General features: G+C 48.4%; 1 protein-coding gene across 7 annotated transcripts in view; it reads left to right on the plus strand.

Annotated features, from left to right (window-relative positions):
• Positions 1-23,989, plus strand: part of MAST3 (microtubule associated serine/threonine kinase 3) — a 59,795-nt gene extending 35,806 nt beyond the window's left edge. For all 7 annotated transcript variants that reach the window (XM_079960431.1, XM_079960432.1, XM_079960433.1 and 4 more), the window contains 14 exons: positions 1,886-2,024; positions 2,242-2,374; positions 3,266-3,431; positions 7,240-7,341; positions 8,815-8,937; positions 9,780-9,889; positions 11,514-11,656; positions 12,344-12,591; positions 14,002-14,202; positions 14,881-15,107; positions 17,625-17,747; positions 18,586-18,722; positions 19,394-19,575; positions 21,321-23,989. In XM_079960431.1, coding sequence (XP_079816557.1) covers positions 1,886-2,024; positions 2,242-2,374; positions 3,266-3,431; positions 7,240-7,341; positions 8,815-8,937; positions 9,780-9,889; positions 11,514-11,656; positions 12,344-12,591; positions 14,002-14,202; positions 14,881-15,107; positions 17,625-17,747; positions 18,586-18,722; positions 19,394-19,575; positions 21,321-22,159 — 2,873 coding nt within the window. In that variant the 3' untranslated portion in view covers positions 22,160-23,989. The remainder of the gene's footprint in view (positions 1-1,885; positions 2,025-2,241; positions 2,375-3,265; positions 3,432-7,239; positions 7,342-8,814; positions 8,938-9,779; positions 9,890-11,513; positions 11,657-12,343; positions 12,592-14,001; positions 14,203-14,880; positions 15,108-17,624; positions 17,748-18,585; positions 18,723-19,393; positions 19,576-21,320) is intronic.
• Positions 23,990-25,977: the final 1,988 nt, after the last annotated feature.

Genomic DNA, 25,977 nt, shown 5'->3' on the forward strand with positions numbered 1-25,977 from the left:
TTCTTTTAAATATAGTCTAATAGTTCTCCAAATGGTTTATATTTTCCTCAATCTACTTATCGTCCTAATTCCATCTAGTTTGGTGGTGGTCAATTTGTAGTCCCAAAACATCTGGAGGCCCGAGTTTGCCTGTGCCTGAATTAGAGCAGTGCTGGCCAGACTTGGCCCTCCAGCTGTTTTGGGACTACAATTCCTATCATCTCTGACTACCGGTCCTATTAGCTAGGCATGATGGGAGTTGTAGTCCCAAAACATCTGGAGGGCTGAGTTCACCTGTGCCTGAACTAGAGCAGTGATGGTGAAACTCGGCCCGCCAGCTGTTTTGGTACTACAACTCCCATCATCCCTGACCGCCAGTCCTGTTAGCTAGGCATGATGGGAGTTGTAGTTCTGAAGCACCTGGAGGCTGAGTTTAGCTATGCCTGATCTAGAGCAGTGGTGGCCAGACTTGGCCCTCCAGCTGTTTTGGGACTACAATTCCTATCATCCCTGACTGCCGGAAGGCTGAGTTTGGGGACGCCTGGTTTAGGCTCACACTTTTCCTTCTCCCAGAAGGAACCACCATCGCTCAGTTGCAAGACCCTTGCTTTGCACGTGCCCAAGGTCCTGGGTTCCAATCCAGCCATGAACGATTTTAAAATAAGACAGGGAACAGGGCGATTTAATTTATTATTATTATTTCATTATTGTATTTTTTTGCCCGGGACGTGGAGAGGCTCTGCCGGTCAGAGCGGGCTGTATTTGGGGGTGAGATTACCAGGAGGGGTGTGTGTGTTGATGACTTAAAAACTGGGTATCGTTGCATTAAGTTCATCAATGAGGTTGAATTAATTGAAGGGCTTTGACCTGGGTTTTGAATTAGCCAGATGTGCTTTGGGTTTTATTTCCTTCCTTAGTGCGTTGTGCAAACCGCTATTCTGACTTTTTATAGCACGGAGGGGGGGGGGGCGCTTAAAGGAAGCAAGGGTGCAGGGCCCCCCAAAAAAGTTTGAGATTCCTGCATCGCGGTAGGTTGGGCTGGATGACTCCGCGGGTTCACTTCCAATTCTTGAGATCCTGGGACCGCCGGCGTAGGTTCAAGAGACTGGCAGGATTGAATCATAGAATCATAGAATCCTAGAGTTGGAAGAGACCCCAAGGGCCATCGAGTCCAACCCCCTGCCAAGCAGGAAACACCATCAGAGCACTCCTGACATATGGTTGTCAAGCCTCTGCTTAAAGGTAAAGGTAAAGGTACCCCTGCCCGTACGGGCCAGTCTTGACAGACTCTGGGGTTGTGCGCCCATCTCACTTAAGAGGCCAGGGGCCAGCGCTGTCCGGAGACACTTCCGGGTCACGTGGCCAGCGTGACATCGCTGCTCTGGCGAGCCAGAGCCGCACACGGAAACGCCGTTTACCTTCCCGCTGGTAAGCGGTCCCTATTTATCTACTTGCACCCGGAGGTGCTTTCGAACTGCTAGGTTGGCAGGCGCTGGGACCAAGCAGCGGGAGCGCACCCCGCCGCAGGGATTCGAACCGCCGACCTTTCGATCGGCAAGTCCTAGGCGCTGAGGCTTTAACCCACAGCGCCACCTGCTTAAAGACCTCCAAAGAAGGAGACTCCACCACACTCCTTGGCAGCAAATCCCACTGTCGAACAGCTCTTACTGTCAGGAAGTTCTTCCGAATGTTTAGGTGGAATCTTCTTTCTTGTAGTTTGGAACCATTGCTCCGTGTCCGCTTCTCTGGAGCAGCAGAAAACAACCTTTCTCCCTCCTCTATGTGACATCCTTTTATATATTGGAACATGGCCATCATATCACCCCTTCACCTCCTCTTCTCCAGGCTAAACATGCCCCCCGTTCCTGGACCCGGGGGTCTCTCACCGCCCCTCTGTCTCCCTTAGGCGGGGACTGCGCCACCCTCTTGAAGAACATGGGTCCCCTTCCGGTGGACGTGGCCAGGATGTATTTCGCAGAGACGGTCCTGGCGTTGGAGTACCTGCACAACTACGGCATCGTCCACCGCGACCTGAAGCCGGACAAGTAAGGGCCGGCCGCCAGGAGGGCTTCCGTCGCCCCTCTGTGTGTGGGTCTGGCTATTTGGGGGCTACAACTCCCATCAGCCCTAGCTAAGAGGACCAGGGGTCAGGGATGATGGGAATTGTGTTTGGGGATTTTATTTCCCAGCCCTTCCGGGGTCCCCTCTCCCCCCCTAACCAAGACCTGTCTCCGCCCTCTGCCCCCCCACCTCACCCCATAGCCTCCTCATCACCTCCATGGGGCACATCAAGCTGACGGATTTTGGACTCTCCAAAATCGGGTTGATGAACATGGCCACCAACTTGTACGAGGGACACATTGAAAAGGACACCCGGGAATTCGTCGACAAGCAGGTGAGGGCTTGGGGGGGGCGCTGGGACCCACATTTGGGGGGGGCGTTTGCCGGGAGGAGTAGGGTCTCTAGGGAGGGCTTGGGGGGGGCCGGGACCCACATTTGGGGGGGCTGTTTGCCAGAAGTAGGGTCTCCTTGGGGGGCGCCGGGACCCACATTTGGGGGGCTGTTTGCCAGGAGGAGTAGGGTCTCTAGGGAGGGCTTGGGGGGCGCAGGGACCCACATTTGGGGGGCTGTTTGCCAGGAGGAGTAGGGTCTCTAGGGAGGGCTTGGGGGGCGCCGGGACCCACATTTGGGGGGCTGTTTGCCAGGAGGAGTAGGGTCTCTAGGGAGGGCTTGGGGGGCGCAGGGACCCACATTTGGGGGGCTGTTTGCCAGGAGGAGTAGGGTCTCTAGGGAGGGCTTGGGGGGCGCAGGGACCCACATTTGGGGGGCTGTTTGCCAGGAGGAGTAGGGTCTCTAGGGAGGGCTTGGGGGGCGCCGGGACCCACATTTGGGGGGCTGTTTGCCAGGAGTAGGGTCTTCTTGGGGGGCGCCGGGACCCACATTTGGGGGGCTGTTTGCCAGGAGGAGTAGGGTCTCTAGGGAGGGCTTGGGGGGCGCAGGGACCCACATTTGGGGGGCTGTTTGCCAGGAGGAGTAGGGTCTCCAGGGAGGGCTGGGGGGGTGCTGGGACCCACATTTGGGGGGCCATTTGGCAGAAGGAGTAGGGTCTCCAGGGAGGGCTTGGGGGGGGCGCCGGGACCCACATTTGGGGGGCTGGGTCTCTGGGGGGAGATGGAGAGTGGGGTCTGCCCCACGAGGGGAGATACACCCCCTGCAATTGTTGGCAGGATAGGGGTCCCCTCCCCATGGGAGGCACGCTGACCCCCCCCGAATCTCTCCCCTCCAGGTGTGTGGGACCCCCGAGTACATCGCCCCAGAGGTGATCCTGAACCAGGGCTACGGGAAGCCAGTCGACTGGTGGGCCATGGGCATCGTCCTCTACGAGTTCCTGGTGGGCTGCGTCCCCTTCTTCGGAGACACCCCGGAAGAGCTCTTCGGGCAGGTGATCAGCGGTAGGTCCTTCTCCCCCCCCCCCACGGGGAATCGGGGAATTCGGGAAGGGGGACCCCAAAGGTAATCCAGCCCACCCCCATCTTTTCGGCCCAAAAGGGGAACTCGAAGCCGCGGCCCTGAGTTCGAGTCTCACGCTCCGCCTTATCAGAAGCTGGGCATATCCTTCTGTTCCTCCGCCAACCCCCAAGAGCCTCTACCAAGTGAGCCATTTGAAATATCGTTGGGACCCCGAGGGTCATCCAGTCCAACCCCCCCTGCCAGGCACGGGTCTCGCGTTCGAGTCCTCCTTAAAGGGCATCTCGTTGGCCACTGTGAGAACAGCATAAGGGGTTTTTTCCCCAAAATATATATATATATATTATTATCTGTTCCATTTTTATTACAATCACATCATGACAAATAATAAGGAAATTAATTCCCCCCATTCCGGTGACTTCCTTCAAGTTCCCTTTCCGGGGGTTTTTTTTCATATAAATGTGCCCTGATTGTAAAACTAGACTTTAAAACTACGTTCTTAAATCAAACGTCAAATTCTATTCTTGTCATTTTAACCTCATCTTTCTAGCTTCTCTAAGTTAATTTTGTTAATTGTGAGGGTTTACTCAAAACCTACTGGCGAGTCCATTTCTTTTCTTTCTTTCTTTCTTTCTTTCTTTTTATATTGTTCTTTATCGATTAAAAACGTGCATATCTATCATTGTATGCTATCTCTTTACACACGAAGAAAAAGAAAATGATGCAGAGAATAGAAAATTTATAAAGGAGCAAAAAAGAGGAAAAAAATAAAGAAATAACAAAGATACGAAGGGGAAAAAATCAAAAGAGGAAAAGACAAGACAAGACAACATTAATTTCACAATAAAATGAAGTCCGTTTCTTTTCATTGGTTCCATAAATGCAACATAAATTCTTTTTGAAAATCTCTATTTGTCTCTTAAGCCTTTCAATTAACTTTGCCATTTTGGCATCATTTTGTGCGAAGTTTTTCTCCTCCAGCGTCAGTGACAGTCTATCTGGTTTCACTTAGCGGTGTATTTTTAATTTTTGGAGGGGTTCTAGGACAGGCTTTTCTGAGCTTTTCTGCATCTGAACGCAGAGCGGAGACCCCCATCTCTGGTGGAATCGGGGTCAACCGCCGCCGCAGCTGCCGGCCAGAGCGCTGCCTCTTCTGCGCCACCCAAACAAAAGGTCCTTTCAGCGCCAGACAAAAGCTCCCCTTCTGACCCACAGCGTGTGACGCCGCCAAGGGGGGGGGAGAAGCTCAATTATGGGGTCTGTTTTTCTGCCCCCTTTTTATCGCCCCCCAAGCTTCGGAAAACTGCTGGGAGAGAGAGGAAGCTTTGCGTCATCTGAATTTCTGCAGGATCCTAGAAGGGAGGGACACCCAAAGTCCATCCATCTCTCTCTTTTATATATATATTCATTGGGGTTTTTTACATATCATTTCCAACAGTCGTTTAACATCACTTCTTCTCTTACACAATATTTTAGACTTCCGTCAACCACCTCTGATGATTTTCTGTTCTTTATCCCTTATTCTGCAGTTCTTAATTTCTCTATGACTCTTATTGTTGTCGTTTAGTGGTGTCCGCCTCTTCGTGACCCCCTGGACCAGAGCACGCCAGGCCCTCCTGTCTTCCACTGCCTCCCTCATGCTGGCGGCTTCGAGAACACTGTCCCACCATCTCGTCCTCTGTCGTCCCCTTCTCCTTGCGCCCTCCATCTTTCCCAACATCAGGGTCTTTTCCAGGGAGTCTTCTCTTCTCATGAGGTGGCCAAAGTCTTGGAGCCTCAGCTTCAGGATCTGTCCTTCCAGTGAGCACTCAGGGCTGATTTCCTTCAGAATGGAGAGGTTGGATCTTCTTGCAGTCCATGGGACTCTCAAGAGTCTCCTCCAGCACCAGAATTCAAAAGCATCCATTCTTTGGCGATCAGCCTTCTTGATGGTCCAGCTCTCGCTTCCATACATCACTCCTGGAAAAACCAGAGCTTGAACTATACGGACTTTTGTTGGCAAGGTGATGTCTCTGCTTTTTAAGATGCTATCAAGGTTTGTCGTCTCTTTTCTCCCAAGAAGCAGGCGTCTTTTAATTTCGTGACTGTTGTCACCATCTGCAGTGATCATGGAGCCCAAGAAAGTAAAATCTCTCCCTGCCTCCATTTCTTCCCCTTCTATTTGCCAGGAGGTGATGGGACCAGTGGCCATGATCTTCGTTTTTGTGATGTTGAGCTTCAGACCATATTTTGCGCTCTCCTCTTTCACCCTCATTAAAAGGTTCTTTAATTCCTCCTCACTTTCTGCCATCAAGGTTGTGTCATCTGCATATCTGAGGTTGTTGATATTTCTTCCGGCAATCTTAATTCTGGCTTGGGATTCATCCAGCCCAGCCTTTCGCATGATGAATTCTGCATATAAGTTAAATAAGCAGGGAGACAATATACAGCCTTGGTGTACTCCTTTCCCAATTTTGAACCATTTACAATCGTTTAACATAACTTCTTATCTTATACAATATTTTAGACTTCCGTCAACCACCTCTGATGATTTCCCGTTCTTTATCCCTTATTCTGCCTTTCTTAATTTCTCTATGACTCTTATTTATTGTTAACTAATCATTCTCTTCATCTTCTTCCTTGCAATATTTCAAATAGTCCTCCTTACAGAACTTCTTGCAGTCCTACTAGCGTCATCTGTTCGTTACAATTGCTTTTCAAATAGTTCATATATTTACTCCAATCTTCTGAGAATCTCTGGTCCCGCAGGTTTCGAATCCTTCCTGTTAATTTATCTAATTCTGCATAGTCCATTAATTTCATCCGCAATTCTTCTTTTGTCGGTAATTCTTCTTGCTTCCATTTTTGTGCCAATAATATTCTTGCAAGGGTCATCCATCTCAACCCCCCGGAATCGCGGCCCGAGAAAATCCCCGGTAAGCAAGGATCTGCCATCGAGGGAAGGAGAGTCCTGGCATATTTTTTTATGAAAAATTAACATTTTACTGATTTCCCAAAAATAACAACAACAACAACAGTACAAAAACAAAACAAAGCAAATGGACTTCCCTCTACGCCAGGACATGTCCAAAGTCTGTTTCAGGGGCCTAATCCTCGACAACTTCAATCCTAAAAAACAACTTCACTTCATACTTCATTGGATCTGGCCCTCTTTGAAAAAAGTTTGGAAACCAAAGCGCTCTAAGCCCTTCCTATCTATCTATCTATTTTTATATTTATTAGTTTATTATATTTGTTTGTTTGTTTAATTTCTATACCGCCCTATACCCGAAAGTCTCAGGGCAGTTCACATATAAAATATCAAATCCATAAAAACAAAACAAAACCAAAACCCCAATAAAAATTAAAAACCCCAAAAGAGCCAGAGTTTTTGAAAAGGGTATATAGGATGTAGAGATCAAGTCCGGCAAAGGCCTGTCTATTGTTCAGTTTTAACCTCTTTAAATCCCTCTTATCCGTTCACAACAAAATTACAATTAAAACCCTGCTAACGTCATTAACCTGGGGACGTTGCTTCTGCAAATATGCAACAAACATCCTCCATTCTTAGTTTTACTGGGGCAACCCAGTAAAAAAGATTCGAACCCAGGTCTCGTGCCCCACGGCTTTCAGGAGTGTGTGGTTCAGAGAGAGGAGAAGAGGGTTTCAGCTGCGATTGGGTTGGGATAGATGACCCTGGGGGTCCCGACCGACTCGCCGATTCTCTGAGCCCAACCCTGTTTTATTTTGGGGTGGCGCCCAGGGGGCCAAAAACGCTCATACACATTTTTTCTTCCACTTTCTTCGTTCCAGAAGAAATTATTTGGCCGGAGGGGGACGAGGCGCTCCCTCCCGACGCCCAGGACCTCATCACCCAGCTCTTGAAGCACTGCCCTTTGGAACGCCTGGGCACAGGTAAAGGATTTTATTTTACTTTTAAAATATGATTTATCGCATTTTTAGACCCCCGGGAGCTTGGGGCAGCCTGCAATTCACCCTGACAGCAACCTTGCGAGTGGGGCTAGAGATTACGGGAGCGCAAGGTCGCCCAGCAAGCTTCCTGCCCCTGAGTGAGGATTGGAACCCGGGTCCTGGGGCAGCGCTCTAACCATTAGGCCACGCCGTCTCTCAATAGATGGGGAGAGGGGCGTAAATTTACTTACAGCGCTGGAAGAATGGAGGGGGCGGAGGTTGGGAGATTTGGGGCAGGCGAAAAAAGGCCTCCTCCTTTGATTAGCATCCGGTTAACCTGTGGAACTGCTTTCCACTGGAGGCAGGGAATGCCTCTGAATAATTCCAACCATTGAGCGTCGCTGCTGTCCTGCTTGCGGGCGCCTGGTTGGGGACCAGAAGGAGAGGAGGCGGGACTAGATTTATCCGATCCAATCACTGCAGGGCTTTCCCGCTTCTCAAAAAGAGAACCTCCATGGCCCAATCTACCTTAGCCCAGTGGCAGGAAAAACGCTGGAAGAGGGGGCTTTTAAAATAATTTTTATTGATTTTAACATATAAATTATAAAATGTACCGCGCAACTTTTATCACTTATGCAATCTTTTTGGACTTCCATCAGCACCTCTGTGGATCCACCATTTTAACCACTTCTTGTGCATTTCTTAACTTTATATTGCCTTTACATCTCTTAACAAATCATCCTTCCCCTTCTCCATTAAATAATACTCCTCACAAAACTTCTTGCAAACCTACAAACGCCGTCTGATCTTCACAAATGTTTTTCAAATAATCCGTAAATTTACTCCAGTCTTCCGTGAATTTCTGGTCCCGCCAGTTTCGAATCCTTCCTGTTAGTTTATCCAGTTCTGCATAGTCCATTAATTTCATCCTCCATTCTGCAATTCTTCTTGCTTCCATTTTTGGGCCAGTAATATTCTTGCTGCCGTTATTGCATATAAAAAGAGCTTACATTCCTTTCTATTTATATCACTCCCAACAATGCCCAGTAAAAATGCTTCTGGTTTCTTTACAAATGTATATTTCTTTCTTTTTTTTAATAATAGTTTTTATTACGTTTTCCATTTTAACAATCCAATCACATCACATTCATTATTCCAAATTATACCAATACAGATCATAAAGTCCAAATATTTTGCCAAATTATAAATTTTTGGTTGGGGCTTCCCATGCTTCGGTTCAGTACTGAACTACAAATGTATATTTTTTTTTCATCTCATTTTTTTCATGTACATTTTTTTCATCTCATGATATATCATCTCCCAGAAGCTTTTCGCCTTTTTACATTGCCACCACATGTGATCAAAAGTTCCCTCTCTCTCGGGTGCTTCTCATTGGGGGCCCCCTGGACTTAAGAGGGGGCCACTTGGGGCCCCGATCCTGACCCCCCCTTCTGCCCTGTCCCCCCCCCCCGCCAGGAGGGGCCCACGAGGTGAAGCAGAACCCCTTTTTCCGCAACCTGGACTGGAACGGGCTCCTGCGTCAGAAGGCCGAGTTCATCCCCCAGCTGGAAGCCGAGGACGACACCAGCTACTTCGACAGTAAGGCCTAGCGGGCGGAGCGGGACGGCCCCAAGAGGGCAGGGAAGCCCGGGCGGCTGCTAAGCTGCGTCGCAATGGGAGCGGGAAACCCGATTTTCAGAAATGGCCTTCAATTTGGAAAATTAATAAAACATTGTAAAATGTTTGAATGTTAAAATGATGTTGGATATAAAGATAATATGGCATTAGTGATTTGGTAAAAAGAAATATGTAAAAATGATTTGAAAAAAAAGGGGTAAGACCAGAGTATTATTATGTCGTGACTAAACAAATGATATAAGGGATTAAGTTATAAAGAATATGTGATAAATGGCTTAATAGGAAAGGAGAACAAACCAAAGGCATAATAGGTTGAAATATATTAATAGGGTACAAGATTGGAAAGAGGGTAGGAAATTGCTGAAATAGATTGTGTAAAGGGGAACACAGAAAAGGGAGATGTGAGGAAGTCAGGAAAGTGGGTTATAAAGATAGTAAGCAAGCAATAATCTTTTCTTTGTTTTGTGTAGTTTTTGTTGTGATATTTTGGATTGTCTTTTTCTTTGTTTTCTTCTTTTTTTTCTTTGAATTGTGATATTTGTTTTCTTATGAAAATCTTTAATAAATATCTTTAAAAAAATAAAATTAAAAAAAATAAAAATTATCGGGGGGGGGGGGAGAGAGATTCCGGGTTGGTTTGGATGACCCCCGGGTCCCTTTCCGGTCCACAATTTGACGCTTCTCCATATGCCTCTGGCTGAGTGTTGGTTTTGCGGGGTTTTCCCCGGGGGCGACAGGACCCCCGGCCTCTTCTCCCCGCCCCCCCAACCCTGACGTCATTTCCTGCTCTCCCCCCCCCCCAGCTCGATCGGAACGCTATCACCACCTGGGGTCCGAAGACGAGGAGACGAACGACGAGGAGTCGTCCCTTGAGATCCGGCAGTTCTCTTCCTGCTCGCACCGGTTCAGCAAGGTCTGGAATTTCGCCTTGGTTATGGTTTCTTTTTCCCCCCCCCCAAATTTTTTTTTTATTGGTTTTCACAATATTATAAACAAACAAACACACAAGACAAACAAACAAAACAAACATAAATCATAGCCTTGTTAAAAATTACAGTTATTCACTTTGTTAAGCGACTTCCTCGCTTCCCCTCGGTTGAATTTCATTGCATGTCCTTTTAACGGTTTTCCAAATCCCAATTTTTATGAAATTTAACTTCGACATGAACATCCTTAAATCTTCACCTTATGGAATGAAACCTATTAATTCATCACTTAACATCAATAAAATCCTAAGCCCATTAAGTATCTGCATGCTGTTTTCAGTTAATTTAACTGGACAAATTTAACTACCGTATTTTTCGCTCTATAAGACGCACCAGACCACAAGACACACCTAGTTTTTGGAGGAGGAAAACAAGAAAAAAAATATTCTGAATCTCAGAAGCCAGAAGAGCAAGAGGGATTGAAAGCAGCAATGCCTCTTGCTGTTCTGGCTTCTGGGATAGCTGCGCAGCCTGCATTCGCTCCAGAAGACGCACACACATTTCCCCTTACTTTTCAGGAGGGGAAAGTGAGTCTTAAAGAGCAAAAAATACGGTAGGTAATCATTAAATTTATTCCACTCTTCTGGATACTCCTCCTCCTTCCGGTTAGGTCAGCTAGCTCCAACAAATCCATCATCTTGGTTATGGTTTCTTGGTCGAGCCTCCAGTGGCAAAGCAAGTCTACCTTGGAAGGGGTTGCAAACAAGAATGGGAGGATTTACGTACGCGGCCCGGGTTTCTTTGCCCCCCAAATGCAAAAAGGAGCGAAAAATGGCAATTTAACTGGGGAGAATACGTGCAGTTTGCAGACTTAAAATATAGAATATTTAGAGAAAATTGGAATATACTGAATATATGGGAAACAATTGTGTATCCTTGAGAGCGCTGGCAGCATTAAGATCAATTCAGCAATGCAAATGATCTTCGGCGGATGTAGGAAGGGAATAGATTTTGTAAAGTACGCAGGGATTTTTGAGCCGCGAAACGAACCGCGGAAAGAGACAAACGGAAGTCCTTGACAGTTTAAGGGGGTTTAAATGCATATTATAAAGCACAAGATCTAATAAGAAATATAGAAAGGAAAAGCACCGTCTCCTGAAACCGTGCACGATTCGAACCAGGGTCTCACCAAGACGGCAGGGGTCTCTCTCTTTCGGGCAGCCCTCTGTTTGATAGCTTAAGCAGGGATAAATAAGTAAACAGAAAAATAAAAATGACAGAAAGGAAAAGCACCATTTCATCTCTTGAAACCGTGCGCGATTCGAATCGGGGTCTCGGCGAAAAGCCGGGGGTCTCTCTCTCTTTCTGACACTAGCTTAAGTATGGAAAATGTAATAAAATAAATGTAATAAAATAAAATAAAAATTATATATTTTTAAAAAACCCAGAGCAGGAGACGACTTTGACTCAGCACTTAAATTGGGGGGCTTCCATCTCGAGCCCCCATGGACCAAGGCAGTCTACCTGAGAGCGGCCGGAGGGTGCTGGGGTTTTTTTTATTTCCCGGACGGTGCCCATGCAGATGCCCATTTCCATCTCTGCCCCTCGCAGGTCTACAGCAGCTCCGAACACCTGGCCAACGCCTCTGCCTCCCTGGGCGCCTCGCCGTCTCCGGAGCAAAGCCGTGGCGAGAAGGAGGACCGTGGGGAGCGCTGGGACGAGGAGAAGGGCCGCCTGCCGGGCCCTGAGACCAGGTGGGCACCGGGGGGGGGCACGGCTGGGCACAGCAGGGCTGGGGGCGCCCCAGAGAGAGGGCACTTTGGCGCAGCTAAAATCGGGTTGCCATTCGTTCCTTAAAAGCAGCTCCGAAACTTATTTGCAACTTCTGTGCCCGGGTGTTTGTGTCATTTGCAACTTTGGTGCCCAGATTTTTGTGTTATTTGCAGCATTGGTGCCCTGGTTTTTGTGTTATTTGCAACTTCCGTGCCCAGGTTTTTGTGTCATTTGCAACTTCAGTGCCTGGGTTTTTGTATTATTTGCAACTTTGGTGCCCGTGTTTTTGTGTCATTTGCAACTTCAGTGCCTGGGTTTTTGTATTATTTGCAACTTTGGTGCCCGTGTTTTTGTGTCATTTGCAACTTCCATGCCAGGGTTTTTGTATGATTTGCAACTTTGGTGCCCGTGTTTTTGTGTCATTTGCAACTTCCATGCCAGGGTTTTTGTATTATTTGCAACATCCATGCCCAGATTTTCGAAATATGGTCACCCTAAGGTGGCACCCTTGGGAGAATACTCCATTGTCCCTCAAGACAGGCGGGTGCCACCTAAAGGCAACGCCCAAGGCTCCGAGGTTGGCATCTGGGGGGGGGCTTCTCCCTCCCCTGCAGGGTTGGCGCCTCGTCCGCCCCGAATTGACCCCCTTCTCCCTCCTCTCCCCCCAGACTCCGCGCCTGGACCTCCTGCGGCTCGACGGCCCTCTCCTTCCGCCAGGAGTGTGGTGCCCGCGGGGGCCCCCCCGCCCTGAGCGCCACCTGCAGCCTGGAGGCCATGCCCAGGTTTGCCTTCTCCTCTGAGGACGAGAGCCCCTGCCGGCCGCCCCCCAAGAGGGAGCGCCCCCTCTTTGTGGTGGGGGGCGACCCCGAGGGGCCGGCCGGCGCCAAGACGCCCGCCAAAGCCTCTGGGCTGGCAGGTAGGTGGGTTCAAACAACCTGGTACTGGGCTGGTTAAAAAGCAGCCAAGGTTCTAGTCTTCATGGCTTGGAAATAAAGTAAAAGGGGGGGGGGGGCTGAATTAATCCTTGATCAGTCAAGCTCCTTGCTGCCAACACGGACCGGAAACCGTAGCTCTCCAGGCACATTTAATTTAATTTTCCATTGAATTTTAATTTAATTTAATTTAATTTAATTTTCCATTGAATTTTAATTTAATTTAATTTAATTTAATTTAATTTAATTTTCCATTGAATTTAAATTTAATTTTCCATTTAATTTAATTTAATTTTCCATTTAATTTTCCATTGAATTTAAATTTAATTTAATTTAATTTTACATTGAATTTAAATTTAACTTAATTTAATTTTACATTGAATTTAAATTTAATTTAATTTTACATTGAATTTAAATTTAATTTAATTAAATTTTTAATTTGTATCCTGCCTTTTCCATATTGCCATTCGCCACGCAGTTGACAGAATATGCAGCAAAAGGTCTTTTAATAACAGCTCTGGCACTGAGCTGTTAAAAAGCAGCTAAGGTTGTAGTCCTCATGGTTTTTAAAAAATTAAAAGCTAAATTCAACAGGGACACAGGGAAGCGACTTGTTTCCTTGACCAGTCGAGCTCCTTGCTGCCAACACGGACCGGCAGCAGCGGGTCTCCAGGCACAATACATTCAATTTAATTTCATTTTTAATTTGTATTCCGCTTTCCTATACTGTATTAATATACACAAGATGGTTTTCAAAACGTAACCTGGGCGTTCTGCAGTCATTGCCAAATCTCCAGCAAAGCAATTGCAGCCTATAAAATGTGATTAATTGTTAATTAATTGTTAATTGTTAATTAATTGTTAATTGTTAATTATTACTTCGTCCATCTGGCTTTGGGGAAACAGCCACTTTGCGGAAGCCAAACCAAACCGCTGAAAAACAATTCAGCTCGGAAACGCATTTGCCACCAATGTCATATTATGGGTTGCGCAAAATGATTACGGTCTCCGTAACTGATAATAAATAATAATAATAATAATAATAATAATAATAATAATAATAATAATAATTTATTATTTGTTGATAAGGCGATATTATCAATATTCACGAAACAGCAACCCAAAAAATCACACTGTTCCTTAAAAGACGCGTTTCTCTGTTGTACGGAAAATACATTCCAGAATTTCAGAAATATTTTCTAGGATAAAAAAACCCGGGTCTCTGCCCCAAGCAGCTTCCAGTCCCGCCGTCGCCACAGCAGAGGAAAGGTTGGTGGGAGGGCAGAGGAAAAAGGCGGCCGCTGTGGGTTTCTGCAATGGGGTGGGCTTTTTTTCTTGGGGGGTCAAAATGAATTCCTTTCATCACCCCCCCGAAATAAATTCTCTCCTTGCAGCTGACCTGTCCAGCCTGAGCCGGATCCGTCTGCGGAGCAACAGCACGGGCACCAAGAACTCCCTGCCACTGGATGGCGAGGCCGGGGGGCGCCGGGTGGGCAGCCACAAGGAAACGCCTGGGAAGCAGAGGACCCCCTCGGGGGGCAGCAGGGTGCCCAAGTCGGCCTCCGTCTCTGCCCTCTCGCTCATCATCGGGGCAGGTCGGTGGGGGGCCGGACCCTGACCCCATTATTATTATTATTATTATTATTATTATTATTAATTTCGCAGTGGCCAGGCAGAGCCTCCCTCAGCGGAGCCAGTCTATCTGAGAGCTGGGTTTTGCATGGGGGGCTTCTGGCCTATGGGGCAGACAGGGAAGATAGATGGGGGCCCCTCTTTGGCCCTCCTTCGTTTCTTAGGGCTCCTCGGTGGAGCCTCCACAGACAAGCCCAGTCTACCTGGGAGCGAGATCGGGTGATGGCTGCTGCTCTCAGGTCCTGCTTGGGGGTTTTTTCTTGCCTATGGGGCACCCCATAGCCTGCTTTGGGGCCAGGCGCTTCTTAATTTCTTAGGAGTCCTAGACTGAGCCTCCACAGACAGGCCCAGTCTACCTGGGAGCGAGATCAGGCAATGGCTGCTGCTCTCGGGTCCTGCTTGGGGTTTTTTCTTGCCTATGGGGCACCCCATAGCCTGCTTTGGGGCCAGGCGCTTCTTAGTTTCTTAGGAGTCCTAGACTGAGCCTCCACAGACAGGCCCAGTCTACCTGGGAGCGAGATCGGGCGACGGCTCTCTGGTCCTGCTTATGGGGCTCTTAATTCCCCCAAGCCATTTCCCAGCCCTTAACCCCCCCAAAAAAGCGGGGCGCCCCCTAACTAACTCTCCTCTTTTCCTTCCAGATGACTTTGGGGGCGCCGCCCTGGTGAGCCCCATCTCTCCCCGCTCCCTCTCCTCCAACCCCTCCTCCCGGGACTCGTCCCCCAGCCGCGACCCACTGCTGGGGGGCTCGGGCCTGCGCCCCCCCATCATCATCCACAGCTCGGGCAAGAAGTATGGCTTCACCCTGCGCGCCATCCGGGTCTACATGGGCGACAGCGACGTCTACGCCGTGCATCACATGGTCTGGGTGAGAAAAAAGGGGTTTAAAATAAATTCAAGGCGCTAGTCCTCAAGATGCTGAGTTTATAGGCTTTCCATTAAAGATAAAGGCATCCAGATTTAGGATTTCTTTTAAGGCTTCTTTTAAATAGGAACCTGTTTCCTACAGAGTCAGGCCATTGGCCCAACTGGTTATGCCTGCACTGGCTGGCAGCATCCATGCAAGAACCTCTGCTTCCTCCACCAGCCCCTGAGTTTTGGTCCTCCTCCCTCCAAGCAGATTGAAACAAGAGCAAAGCAACACAAGTTGCCAGGCTGGTCTATTTGGCCCCATACTGCCTACACGGGCCGGCAGCAGCAACTCTCCAAGATTTCAGCCTTTGGGTCTTTCTTTCCCATCCCCATCTGGGGGGATGATGGAGGGGGGAGAGTATCCTTTAATTGCCTTTAAAACAAACCAAGCTCCCGGTCCTCAAGGTTTGCCTTTGATTCGCTCCATCGGAGCCCCTACTGCCGACACGGGCTGGCAGCGTTGGCTCCCCGAAATTCAGAAAAAAGGAATCAGGAGGTGCAGGCTGCTTTCCCAGGAGGAAAATGTGGTTTTATCCCATCTTTCCAATGCCCAAATATAACTTTAAGAGTTGGAAACTTTTGTTGGAAGAGTGATTCCACAGATGTTCTACGGAGTAGAACTCTGGGGATGGAATCAGAAGCTTGAAACCTTCCAAAATTTTTATCTCAGAAGAATTCTAGGCCTCCCTCAGAGTACTCTGGCAGCTCTCCTAAGAGTGGAAGTAGGATTATCTTCTGTGTCTGCCAGGGCACACTTAAGATTCCTGCGTTTTTTCATCAACCTTATAGATCCCCCGAACACCCTATTGGCTAAACAAGCCTTTGTATCATTACAACATAATTACAACCACTTGGCATAAAAGTCTATTAGACATTCTATCCAGATACAACTTACCAGAGTTTAATACTCTCAAATTGTGGAGCCCTGATAAAGTTCAGGAATGGATCTTTGAAAAAGACGCCTCTTTGGACTCCACCAAGATAAAAAACTCTGGGTTTTGTTCCTGGTTCCCCCGAGTAAAAGCAGTCAAAATCTGTGCCAACTACTTGGTGGAGATCACCGATCCCACCCTTCGGAGAGCTTTCACCATGGCACGGTTTCAGACATTGCCAACTGCTTATCTGACCGGCAGATACACAAAAACCCCAGTAGAACATCGCTTATGTCCTTGCCTTATTGTCAGAGCTGCCTCCAGGTCCCAGCTCACAGAGGACCAACGCTAGGCTGTAGTTATGTACAAAAGTCTTTATTGAGATTCAGTCTCCATTTTAAAGCCGCAGCGCGCAGCTCTACGTCTCAACCCTAGACCGGCGAAGTCCCGTCTGAGTCTCCTCCCCTTCCACACCAGTTTAAGACTCTCGCTTTGCTCCACCTCTTCCTAAGTTCCTTTCTCCTCTGGGCCCTCCTGCCCGCTAGGGTCTCATCCTTCCTGGACTCCTCTGACGCTGACCCTGACGATTCTTGCCCCTCCTTCCGGCGGGCTTTAGGACCTGGTTCCCTATCCGGGCTACCTTCTGTGCCGCTCGCCTGTACCTTTGAACTTGGCGCGCGCGCCCAGCCTGCAACTTTCCTCTTGACCGTTCCCTCGCTCTCTGATGGAGGCGTGGCCACCCCTGACTCATCTTCTCTCGCTGGTGGTGAATATGTGGGCTCTGATACCTGGGACTCCTCCCCCCCACTGCGCTCTGGTGGGGAAGCTGGTCCTGATTTCCAACTGCTGCTCTGGGAGTCCCCGCTGGCCCCTTGCTTCTGGGGTGTCCCCCTTGGGTCCCCCCTACCCCTGGCCACTGGCGCCCCCTTCTGTGAATCTTCCGATTCGCTGGAGAGGCTCATGGAATCTCTCGGGCTGCTGTCATATTCTCCTACGCTGCCCTCGGATTGCTCCCCCTCGCTCTCCATCTCTTCTCCTCCCTGCGCTCCCGCTGAGTCCCTGACACTTATGAAAATTAAAGAGGATCTTACACATTATTTCCTCTATTGCCCCATTTACTCGGGCTTTAGAGACGCATTGCTGCAAATTATACCCATCTCTATAACCAGTCCTGAAGATAGAGTAAAAATTTTGTTAGTTGATGCAAACCCACGCATTACCCATGTGGCAGCGGTCTTTGTGATGAAGGCCATGAAAGCCAGGGAAAGATTTATAGACGACAATGTAAAGACCCCTTCATCGTCTGTTTAACTCGCTGCTCGTTTTCCCTCCTTCTCTACTTTGTTGGCATAGTATGTAATGAATTTTAATATTTTTAACTACTGATTTTAGTGTTGATTTCTGTGCACAGCCATGGTCCTCACAATAAACGGATTTGTATTGTACAACTTTAAGAAATGAGATATAAAAGAAACAGAGGTTTAGTTTAGGACACGGAAGCGGGTTCCGGACGAAGGAAGCAAGAAGGAGAGAGGGGGTTGGGATGGATGCCCACTGGGGGGTCCCACCCGGCTCTAAACATTGCCTGCTTTGGGTTGCAGAGCGTTGAGGACAGCAGCCCCGCTCAGGAGGCGGGTTTGCGGGCCGGAGACCTCATCACGCACGTCAACGGAGAGTCGGTCCTGGGTCTGGTCCACATGGACGTGGTCGAGCTTCTGTTGAAGGTAGGGGGCCACATACTGCCTACACGGGCCGGCAGCAGCTCTCTGGCGGGTCGCGAGGAAGGTGGGTCCCAGGGGGAAAAGAGCGGAGGCGGAGCCCTGAGGGCGTCGGAAGAGTCGGAGGCAGAGAAAGGAGACGGAGGAAGGAGGATTGGCAGAATCTTACGAATGGGGTGGGACCCCCAAAGGTCATCCAGCCCAACCCGCTGCAGTGCAGGAATTTCGGATTAAGCGCCCCAAAGATCCTGCTTAGGGGGCATCTGGAGGTGGGACTCGGTGGTCCTGATCCGGATGCTGCAGCGGGACTCCTCTCTTTTTTAATATTTTTATTTGTTTTTACAGTACCCAATCTAAAATTTTAAATAAAAAAAATCAAAATAAATTCAAATTTTTAAAATGTAAAAGTTTTAAAAGTTTTTTTTAAAATTTTTAAAATTGAAATTGAAATTTTAATTTAAAATGTAAAAAAAATGAATAGACAAAAATTCACCCGAATCTCTGGACATCCTTTCACTCCCTAGTCCTTTTCATCTGCATATTTTAAGTCGCCACAATTTTTTAATATATCCCTAGTTCTTATTATTCAGATCCTGCTAAATTTTAAGTTTCCCCCGTTCTTTAAAAATTCTGGTTTTCCCTGTCAATTTCGCTCTCAGTTCCTCTCTGGGCTCACGGGAATCGTACTTACGGCTCCTTAGCGGAGCCTCCATGGACGGCACAGTCTACCTTCGAACGCGGCTGGAAAGGCTGCGGAATTGGGGGAAAGGGTCCTGGCAGAGGGTGGCCTGGGCACCCGTTGGCACCCGCCGGAACCCATCTCTCTCTCCCTCCATCCCTGCAGAGCGGGAACAAGGTGGCGCTGCGCACCACGGCGCTGGAAAACACGAGCATCAAGGTGGGCCCGGCGCGGAAAAACAGCTCCAGGACCCGGATGGCCAGGAGGAGGAAGAAGAGCCGCCGGAGGGAGAGCCAGGACAGGTGGGCGAGACTCGAACCCAGCTCCCGCGCTTGCCTGTGGGGCACCCCATAGCCTGCTTTGGGGCCAGTCCCTTCTTAGGACTCCTAGACTGAGCCTCCACAGACAGGTCCAGTCTACCTGGGAGCGAGTTCGGGTGACAGCTATTTATTATTACAATTATTTCCTGAATTTCTATACTGCTCTTGGGTCCTGCTTGGGGGGTTTTCTTGCCTATGGGGCACCCCATAGCCTACATGGGGCCAGTCCCTTCTTAGGACTCCTAGACTGAGCCTCCACAGACAGGTCCAGTCTACCTGGGAGCGAGTTCGGGTGACAGCTATTGATTATTACAATTATTTCCTGAATTTCTATACTGCTCTCAGGTCCTGCTTGGGGGGTTTTCTTGCCTATGGGGCACCCCATAGCCTGCTATGGGGCCAGTCCCTTCTTAGTTTCTTAGGACTCCTAGGTGGAGCCTCCATGGACAGACCAAGTCTACCTTGGAAGGATTTCAGGCAATGGCTGCTGCTCTTGCGTCCTGCTTGGGGTTTTTCTTGCCTATGGGGCACCCCATAGCCTGCTTTGGGGCCAGGCGCTTCTTTGCTTCTTAGGAGTCCTAGACTGAGCCTCCACAGACAGGCCCAGTCTACCTGGGAGCGAGTTCGGGTGACGGCTGTCTCTTTCCCCGCAGGCGGAAATCGCTCTTCAAGAAGATCTCCAAGCAGACCTCGGCCCTGCACACCAGCCGCAGCTTCTCCTCGGGGCTGCACCACTCCCTCTCGTCCGGAGACAGCCTGCCCGGGTCGCCCACCCACAGCCTCTCCCCGGGACCCCCCACCCCCTGCCGCAGCCCCGCCCCGGACGCCCCAACAGGTGAGGGGTCCCCTCTCCCTCCCTCCCCCCCCAGCTTCGCTCTGTATCCCGGCTGGGAGGTTCGGGGCAGACTGAGGAGGGAATCTGGCAGCTTGTTAGCCGGTGGAACTCACCGCCACAGGGGAGCTGCAACAAGAGGATTCCCGAAAGCTGTCGGGGACCACAATGGCTCTATTCTGTTTCCCCGGTCGGAAGCAGTCAATTTGAGCTCTTTTCCTATTTTACGGGCTCATACCATTGATATATCATTTTCATATATCATTTTCATATGTGGTTTTTATTTTGATTAGATAGATAGATAGATAGATAGATAGATAGATAGACGGACAGACAGACAAGACTACCTGGGAGCGAGTTCGAGCGACAGCTATTTATTATTACAATTATTTCCTGGATTTCTATACATACAAATGTATGTATGTACGTATGTATGTATGTATAGATAGATAGATAGATAGATAGATAGATAGATAGAGTGGTTTTGAATATTGCACAAATTCTAATAATAATAATAATAATAATAATAATTAATGGAGCCTCCAGCTGCACAGGCAGTCTACCTGGGTTCCTAGCTTTCGGCCGGAATTTTCTCTGTAAATTTCCTCTGCTTCCGTGTCTATATTATGACCCATATCGATGGCCCAACGTATTATTGAGCGGTTTACTTGCTTATATCATTCATATATCATTTTCATATGTGGTTTTTATTTTGATTAGATAGATAAATGATAGATAGATAGATAGATAGATAGACAGACAGACAGACAGATAGATGATAGATAGATGGATAGAGAGATAGATACAGTGGTGCCTCGCAAGACGAAATTAATGCGTTCTGCGAGTTGTTTCGTCTTGCGATTTTTTCGTCTTGCGGAGCGCAGATTCCCCGGGTATTAACGGTTGTAAGAAAAAGGAAACAAACTCGCAAGACATTTTCGTCTTGCAAAGCAAGCCCATAGGGAAAATCGTCTTGCGAAGCAACTCAAAAAACGAAAAACCCTTTCGTCTTGCACGTTTTTCGTCTAGCGAGGCATTCGTCTTGCAGGGCACCACTGTAGATAGATAGATAGATAGATAGATAGATAGATAGAAAGAAAGAAAGATAGATATAGATAGATAGATAGATAGATAGATAGATAGATGATAGATAGATAGATAGATAGATAGATAGATAGATGATAATAGATAGATAGATAGATGATAGATAGATAGATAGATAGATAGATAGATAGATAGATAGATAGATAGATAGATAGATAGATGATAATAGATAGATAGATAGATAGATAGATAGATAGATAGATGATAATAGATAGATAGATAGATAGATAGATAGATAGATAGATGATAATAGATAGATAGATAGATAGATAGATATAGATATATAGATATAGTAGTTTTGAACAGTGTATAAATTCACATGATAATAATAATAATAATAATAATAATAATAATAATGATGATGTAATAATAATAATAATGGAACCTCCAGCTGCAGTGGCAGTCTACCTGGGTTCCTAGCTTCCAGCCGGAATTTCCTCTGTAAATTTCATATCCCTATTCCTATCTACATTATGACCCATAATATTATATTATATTATATTATATTATATTATATTATATTATATTATATTATATTATATTATATTATATTATATTATATTATATTATATTATATTATATTATGGCCCCCTGGATTAAATCCTGCTGACCATTTCTCTCTCTCTCTCTCTCTCTCTCTCCAGATCCCGCCTCCCCGCAGACCGCCTCCCCCTCGCCCAGCACGCCCCCCTCCCCGGCCGGCCACATCCGCCCCAGCTCCCTCCACGGCCTGGCGCCCAAACTGGGCACCGCCGGGCGCTACAAAGTCGGGCGCCGCAAGTCCACCAGCAGCATCCCCCCCTCGCCCTTGGCCTGCGCCGCCCCGCCCTCCCCGCAGAGGTCCCCCTCGCCGCTGCCACCCTCCAAGGCGGGCAAGGCGCTCTCGCCGCCCGCTGGCAGCCGTGCCCACGACGGCGCCCGCTCGCCCCTGCTCCAGAGGGTCCAGTCGGCCGAGAAAATCCCCGAGAAGAAGCCGGCGGGCAGGCAGAAGGCGGCGGCAACGGCGGGCGAGGCGGGCGCTGGAGATCCCGGTGCCCGGCGCTCCCTTGCCCGCCCTGGCACCGACTCCGAAGTGGTAGTGATGCGCCACCTCAACCTCTCAGAGCGCCGGGACTCGTTTAAGAAGCAGGAGGCAGTGCAGGAGGTCAGCTTTGACGAGCCCGAGGCGGAGGGTGCCCCCTGGCGCCCGCCGGTGCCCCACATCGCAGTGCAGGGGGACCCCGAGTGGGAGTGCCAGGGGTCCTACCCGGCCCGGCTGGAAGCCCGCGTCTACATCGAGCAGGAAGACGGCACCACGGCGGTGGAGTTCGCCAGCGTCTCGCCCCCCGGGCGCAGGACAAGCGGCGGGGCGCCCAGCCCCCCAAGGAGGCGGTTGTGGGGGGCGCTGGGCACCCCTGAGAGGCCCTCCGGAGCTTGGCTGCCCGCCGTGGACCAGGAAGAGGACTCAGCGCCCGGGCAGAGGGGCGCCGAGGAAGACCAGTGAACTTCCAGGGGGCAGGGAAAGAGGTGCCCCTTTCACTGCCCTGAAGGGTGCCCACTGCTTGCCCCACACGATGGCACCCAGGAATCCTGCTTGGGGGGTCTTTCGGGGGTCCCTCAAACCAGACTGCGAAGGGGGGTTCCTCAAACTCTGGAATCTCCCCCGGGGTGTTTTGGGGGGCATTTGGGCACGGGGGCAGCGGCGAGCCAGTTGTGGGCATCTGGATAACAGGGCATGCCTATTTTAACGGGGGTTTTGGGGGGCGATATTTTTTGGGGGGATAATTCTCTTTGGGATTGGGGAAAGACCTCTTCCTAGAGGCTAGGCCCAACATCTGGGGCCAGAGGGGGGTTGGCGCCCGAAACATCTGGGGGGCACAGCCCCAAATGAAGAAGGGGCACCAAAAATGGGCAAATATCTGGGGCTCTCCAGATGTTGAGGGGTGTCCTTGAGATTGCCAGCCTTTCAGTTACAGAATCCCAGCTTTGGGACACCCGGGGGTCATCCAGCCCAACCCGCGCCAACACAGGAGTTGGCGCCCAAGAAGCCCGCGTCCCCCTGCACCGCCACCCCAGACCCCGCCCCGATGCCAGGGGACCCCCACCCTTGTTGCGTGGCCCCTGGTGCCAGAACGCTGCTGCGATTCCTCCATTGTGACCCTGGGGGTCCCGTCGGGGTCTAGGATTCGCACCCGGTCCCCACACCTAGAGCCGACGGAGAAGGCGAGGTTTTCAGCCCCACCGGGCATGGGAGCGGGTGGCAGACTTGGGGGGAGAAAGGGAGGAGTCCGCAAGGAACCCCCCGAATCGGGTCGGGTGCCTATGGGGAGGAGATGTGTGGGTCAGTTCCCAGCCCTGGGGGTTCAGTCTGTGGTTAGAAGGGGGGACCCCGGGAGCGTTGCCCAAGGAAGAGGGGGTCCACTGTGCCCGCCGCGAGGAAAAAGGGTCATTTCCTGATGTTGGACCCATTTTCCTGATTGTTAAGCCATGCTGGCATTAACCTAATATTCCCAACCCTGACTGGCAGCAGCTGTGCAGGATTCGCTCAGCCAATCTCCCAGCTTGAGATGCCAGTGGTAAGAAGTGAACCCAGGACCTTCTGCAGGAAGAACTGATATTCCCCCCCCCCGCGCCGCAGCCCCTCTGTTACTAATAAAGTTTCTAGACCTCATGGAGGAGAGGGAACCCATTGAGTTCTACCCTGGCAGGCAGGCAGGGGTCTTTTTGGGGACCTTCTCTGCCACTTTTAATCCCAAAATGTCAAGTTTCTATTCCTCGTCGGCCGTAGTTGCTTCCTGTGAAAAAGCAATTTAATTTGGGGCCTGAAAGCAAGAAAATCTTGCAAGGATTCGCACATGCAGGGAGATCTCTGGAAGCAAGGCCAATTCCGGACAGAGCCTCATTAATAGACGCAGCTTGACTCGCTTTCCTGATCTGGGGCAACGCTGCGTTTGAGGGGTGCTGCCCCCTTTTCCGCTGAGCGGGGACCCCAGACTCCTTCCCCACAAGCCCCCACAAGGTATAGATATATATCCGGTTCCCCAAACTGATTCCCCATTAAACTTTGCCCTGATTACTTATGGTGTCCTCAACTTTCCCATCTGCGAAATGGGCTCCCCTGAATTTAACCCTTGAGGAACTTAGCAATTTTTTTTTTATGGTGGCAGCAGAAAGTTTGGGGGCTGCTCAGCTCTTGCACACAGTTTTTCGGATATGGAAATTTGGGGGTTGGGGTTGGGGAACCCCCTCCTCGGTTTGCTGTACGGAAAACGGTCTCTGGAAGCCTGTTTTTGGGAAGGAAAATAAAGTAAGTTATGAATGGAGTAAAAAGAAATGGGTGTCTTTTTTTATTCTGAGATGGATTGGGGGGGAAGGATGGGAAATGGGGGTCTGGGTTGTGAACCCCCCGAAAATATGCATTTTTGTGGGGTGGGAGAAAGGGGAGGGGGTGATTTGCACCCGAGGCCGAGATTTTGGAGAAATGATGCAAAATGATATTTTGGACAACTGGGAGAAGGGGCTTCGGAGTTTGGAAAAAATGCAATTAAGAGGCAATTCGCTTAATTTTCGTTTTATTTCGATGCCCCTTTATATTTTAAGGGGCTTATATTCCCAAAGTTTGCAAGCCTTCATAACAGCATTGAATGCAACCTTGCAGAAAATGGCAAATATAAAATAGGCGTTCAAAGCAATAGAATTAACAAAACAAAAAACACCCCCAAAATATCAGCGATTTCACAATAGGAAGTACAGAATATTATTATTAATAATAATAATTGTTTTTTAAAAAAATGTTTTTATTAAGTACAAACTAGAAAACATACATATTTACAACAAAAGAAAATACAAAAGAAAAAGATACATATAACCAAGGGCGGAAAAATAGAGAATACTTTGTCCCTTTTCATATTTACAGTTATTTATACCTCTATAAAATGCTATTCACAATAAAGTAATGAAATGAAAGAGAAGATATCAGAAAAAAGAACAAAGAAAAAAGAAAGTAAAAGAAAAAGATCATACGTGAAAATTTTCACCTAAATATATATATATATATAATAATAATAATTGATCGAGTTCCAAATGCATTCACGCCCCTATTTATTTGTTAATTCATATCTGCATACAGGAATTAATTTATTTTTACACCTATTATTTCTTATAGAGAGGAATCCCTTTTTATTGTATTATACATATATATAAAGCAAAACAAATTGTATAGAAACATTGTGCATATAAAACATATACATAATATTTCATTCACATATACAGTATAATCATTAGTTTATACATATAAAGAATCAACCATATTTACTTTATATATAATTTTATATTAGATAAAAATTAAATAAGGATACAAATATGTTTCATTGTTTCATATTTATTAGCAAATGGCTGCAAATAAACCCAAAACCTTTCCTGGAGGCGTGAACATTCCATGACGTCACGGCAAGCGCTCGGCCTTTCCCGGACGGGCTCGCTTTGAGGCCTCGGCAAGTTCCGTAGCTTGTCGGCAGCGCTCGGCTCTTTCCGTACCCAGAGGGCTTCTTCGTCCCCGTCTCGGGCGCTCTCGGCTCTTTCCGGAACCCCTGCGCGCGCGTCACTTCCGCCCGGCGTTCGGGCTTCTTCGTACCGAGAGAAGCCCGTAGAGGAAAAGAACTAAAGCAAAGCAGCATGAATTCCGGTTGTATGTCAACACTGTGAAAGAGTTACAGATAGGTAGCCGTGTTGGTCTGCCATAGTCAAAACAAAAAATTTCCTTCCAGTAGCACCTTAAAGACCAACTAAGTCAGTTCTCGGTATGAGCTTTCGTGTGCATGCACACTTCTTCAGATACACTGAAACAGAAGTCACCAGACCCTTCTATATAGTGAGAAGGTGGGGAGGGGTATTACTCAGAAGGGTGGTGGGAATGGGTGATTGGCAGATGGCTGTGATGAGCCTGTTGACGACTCTTAACGACTGCAATAGGTCTTACAGGAAAAAGCAAGGGGTGAGAAGGTGAAAAATGGCTTTGTCATGTATAATGAGATAAGAATCCAATGTCTTTGTTCAGACCAGGTCTCTCCATGGTTTTAAGTTTGGTGATAAGTTGCAATTCAGCAGCTTCTCTTTCCAGTCTATTTCTGAAATTCCTTTGTAATAGAACAGCTACTTTGAGATCTTGTATAGAATGTCCTGGGAGATTGAAGTGTTCTCCTACTGGTTTCTCTGTCTTGTGAAAGAGGAGAGCGCAAAATATGGTCTGAAGCTCAACATCACAAAAGCTAAGATCATGGCCACTGGTCCCATCACCTCCTGGCAAACAGAAGGGGAAGAAAG

The sequence above is a fragment of the Podarcis cretensis genome (assembly GCF_951804945.1).
Source record: "Podarcis cretensis genome assembly, chromosome: 18".
Lineage (NCBI taxonomy): Eukaryota > Metazoa > Chordata > Lepidosauria > Squamata > Lacertidae > Podarcis > Podarcis cretensis.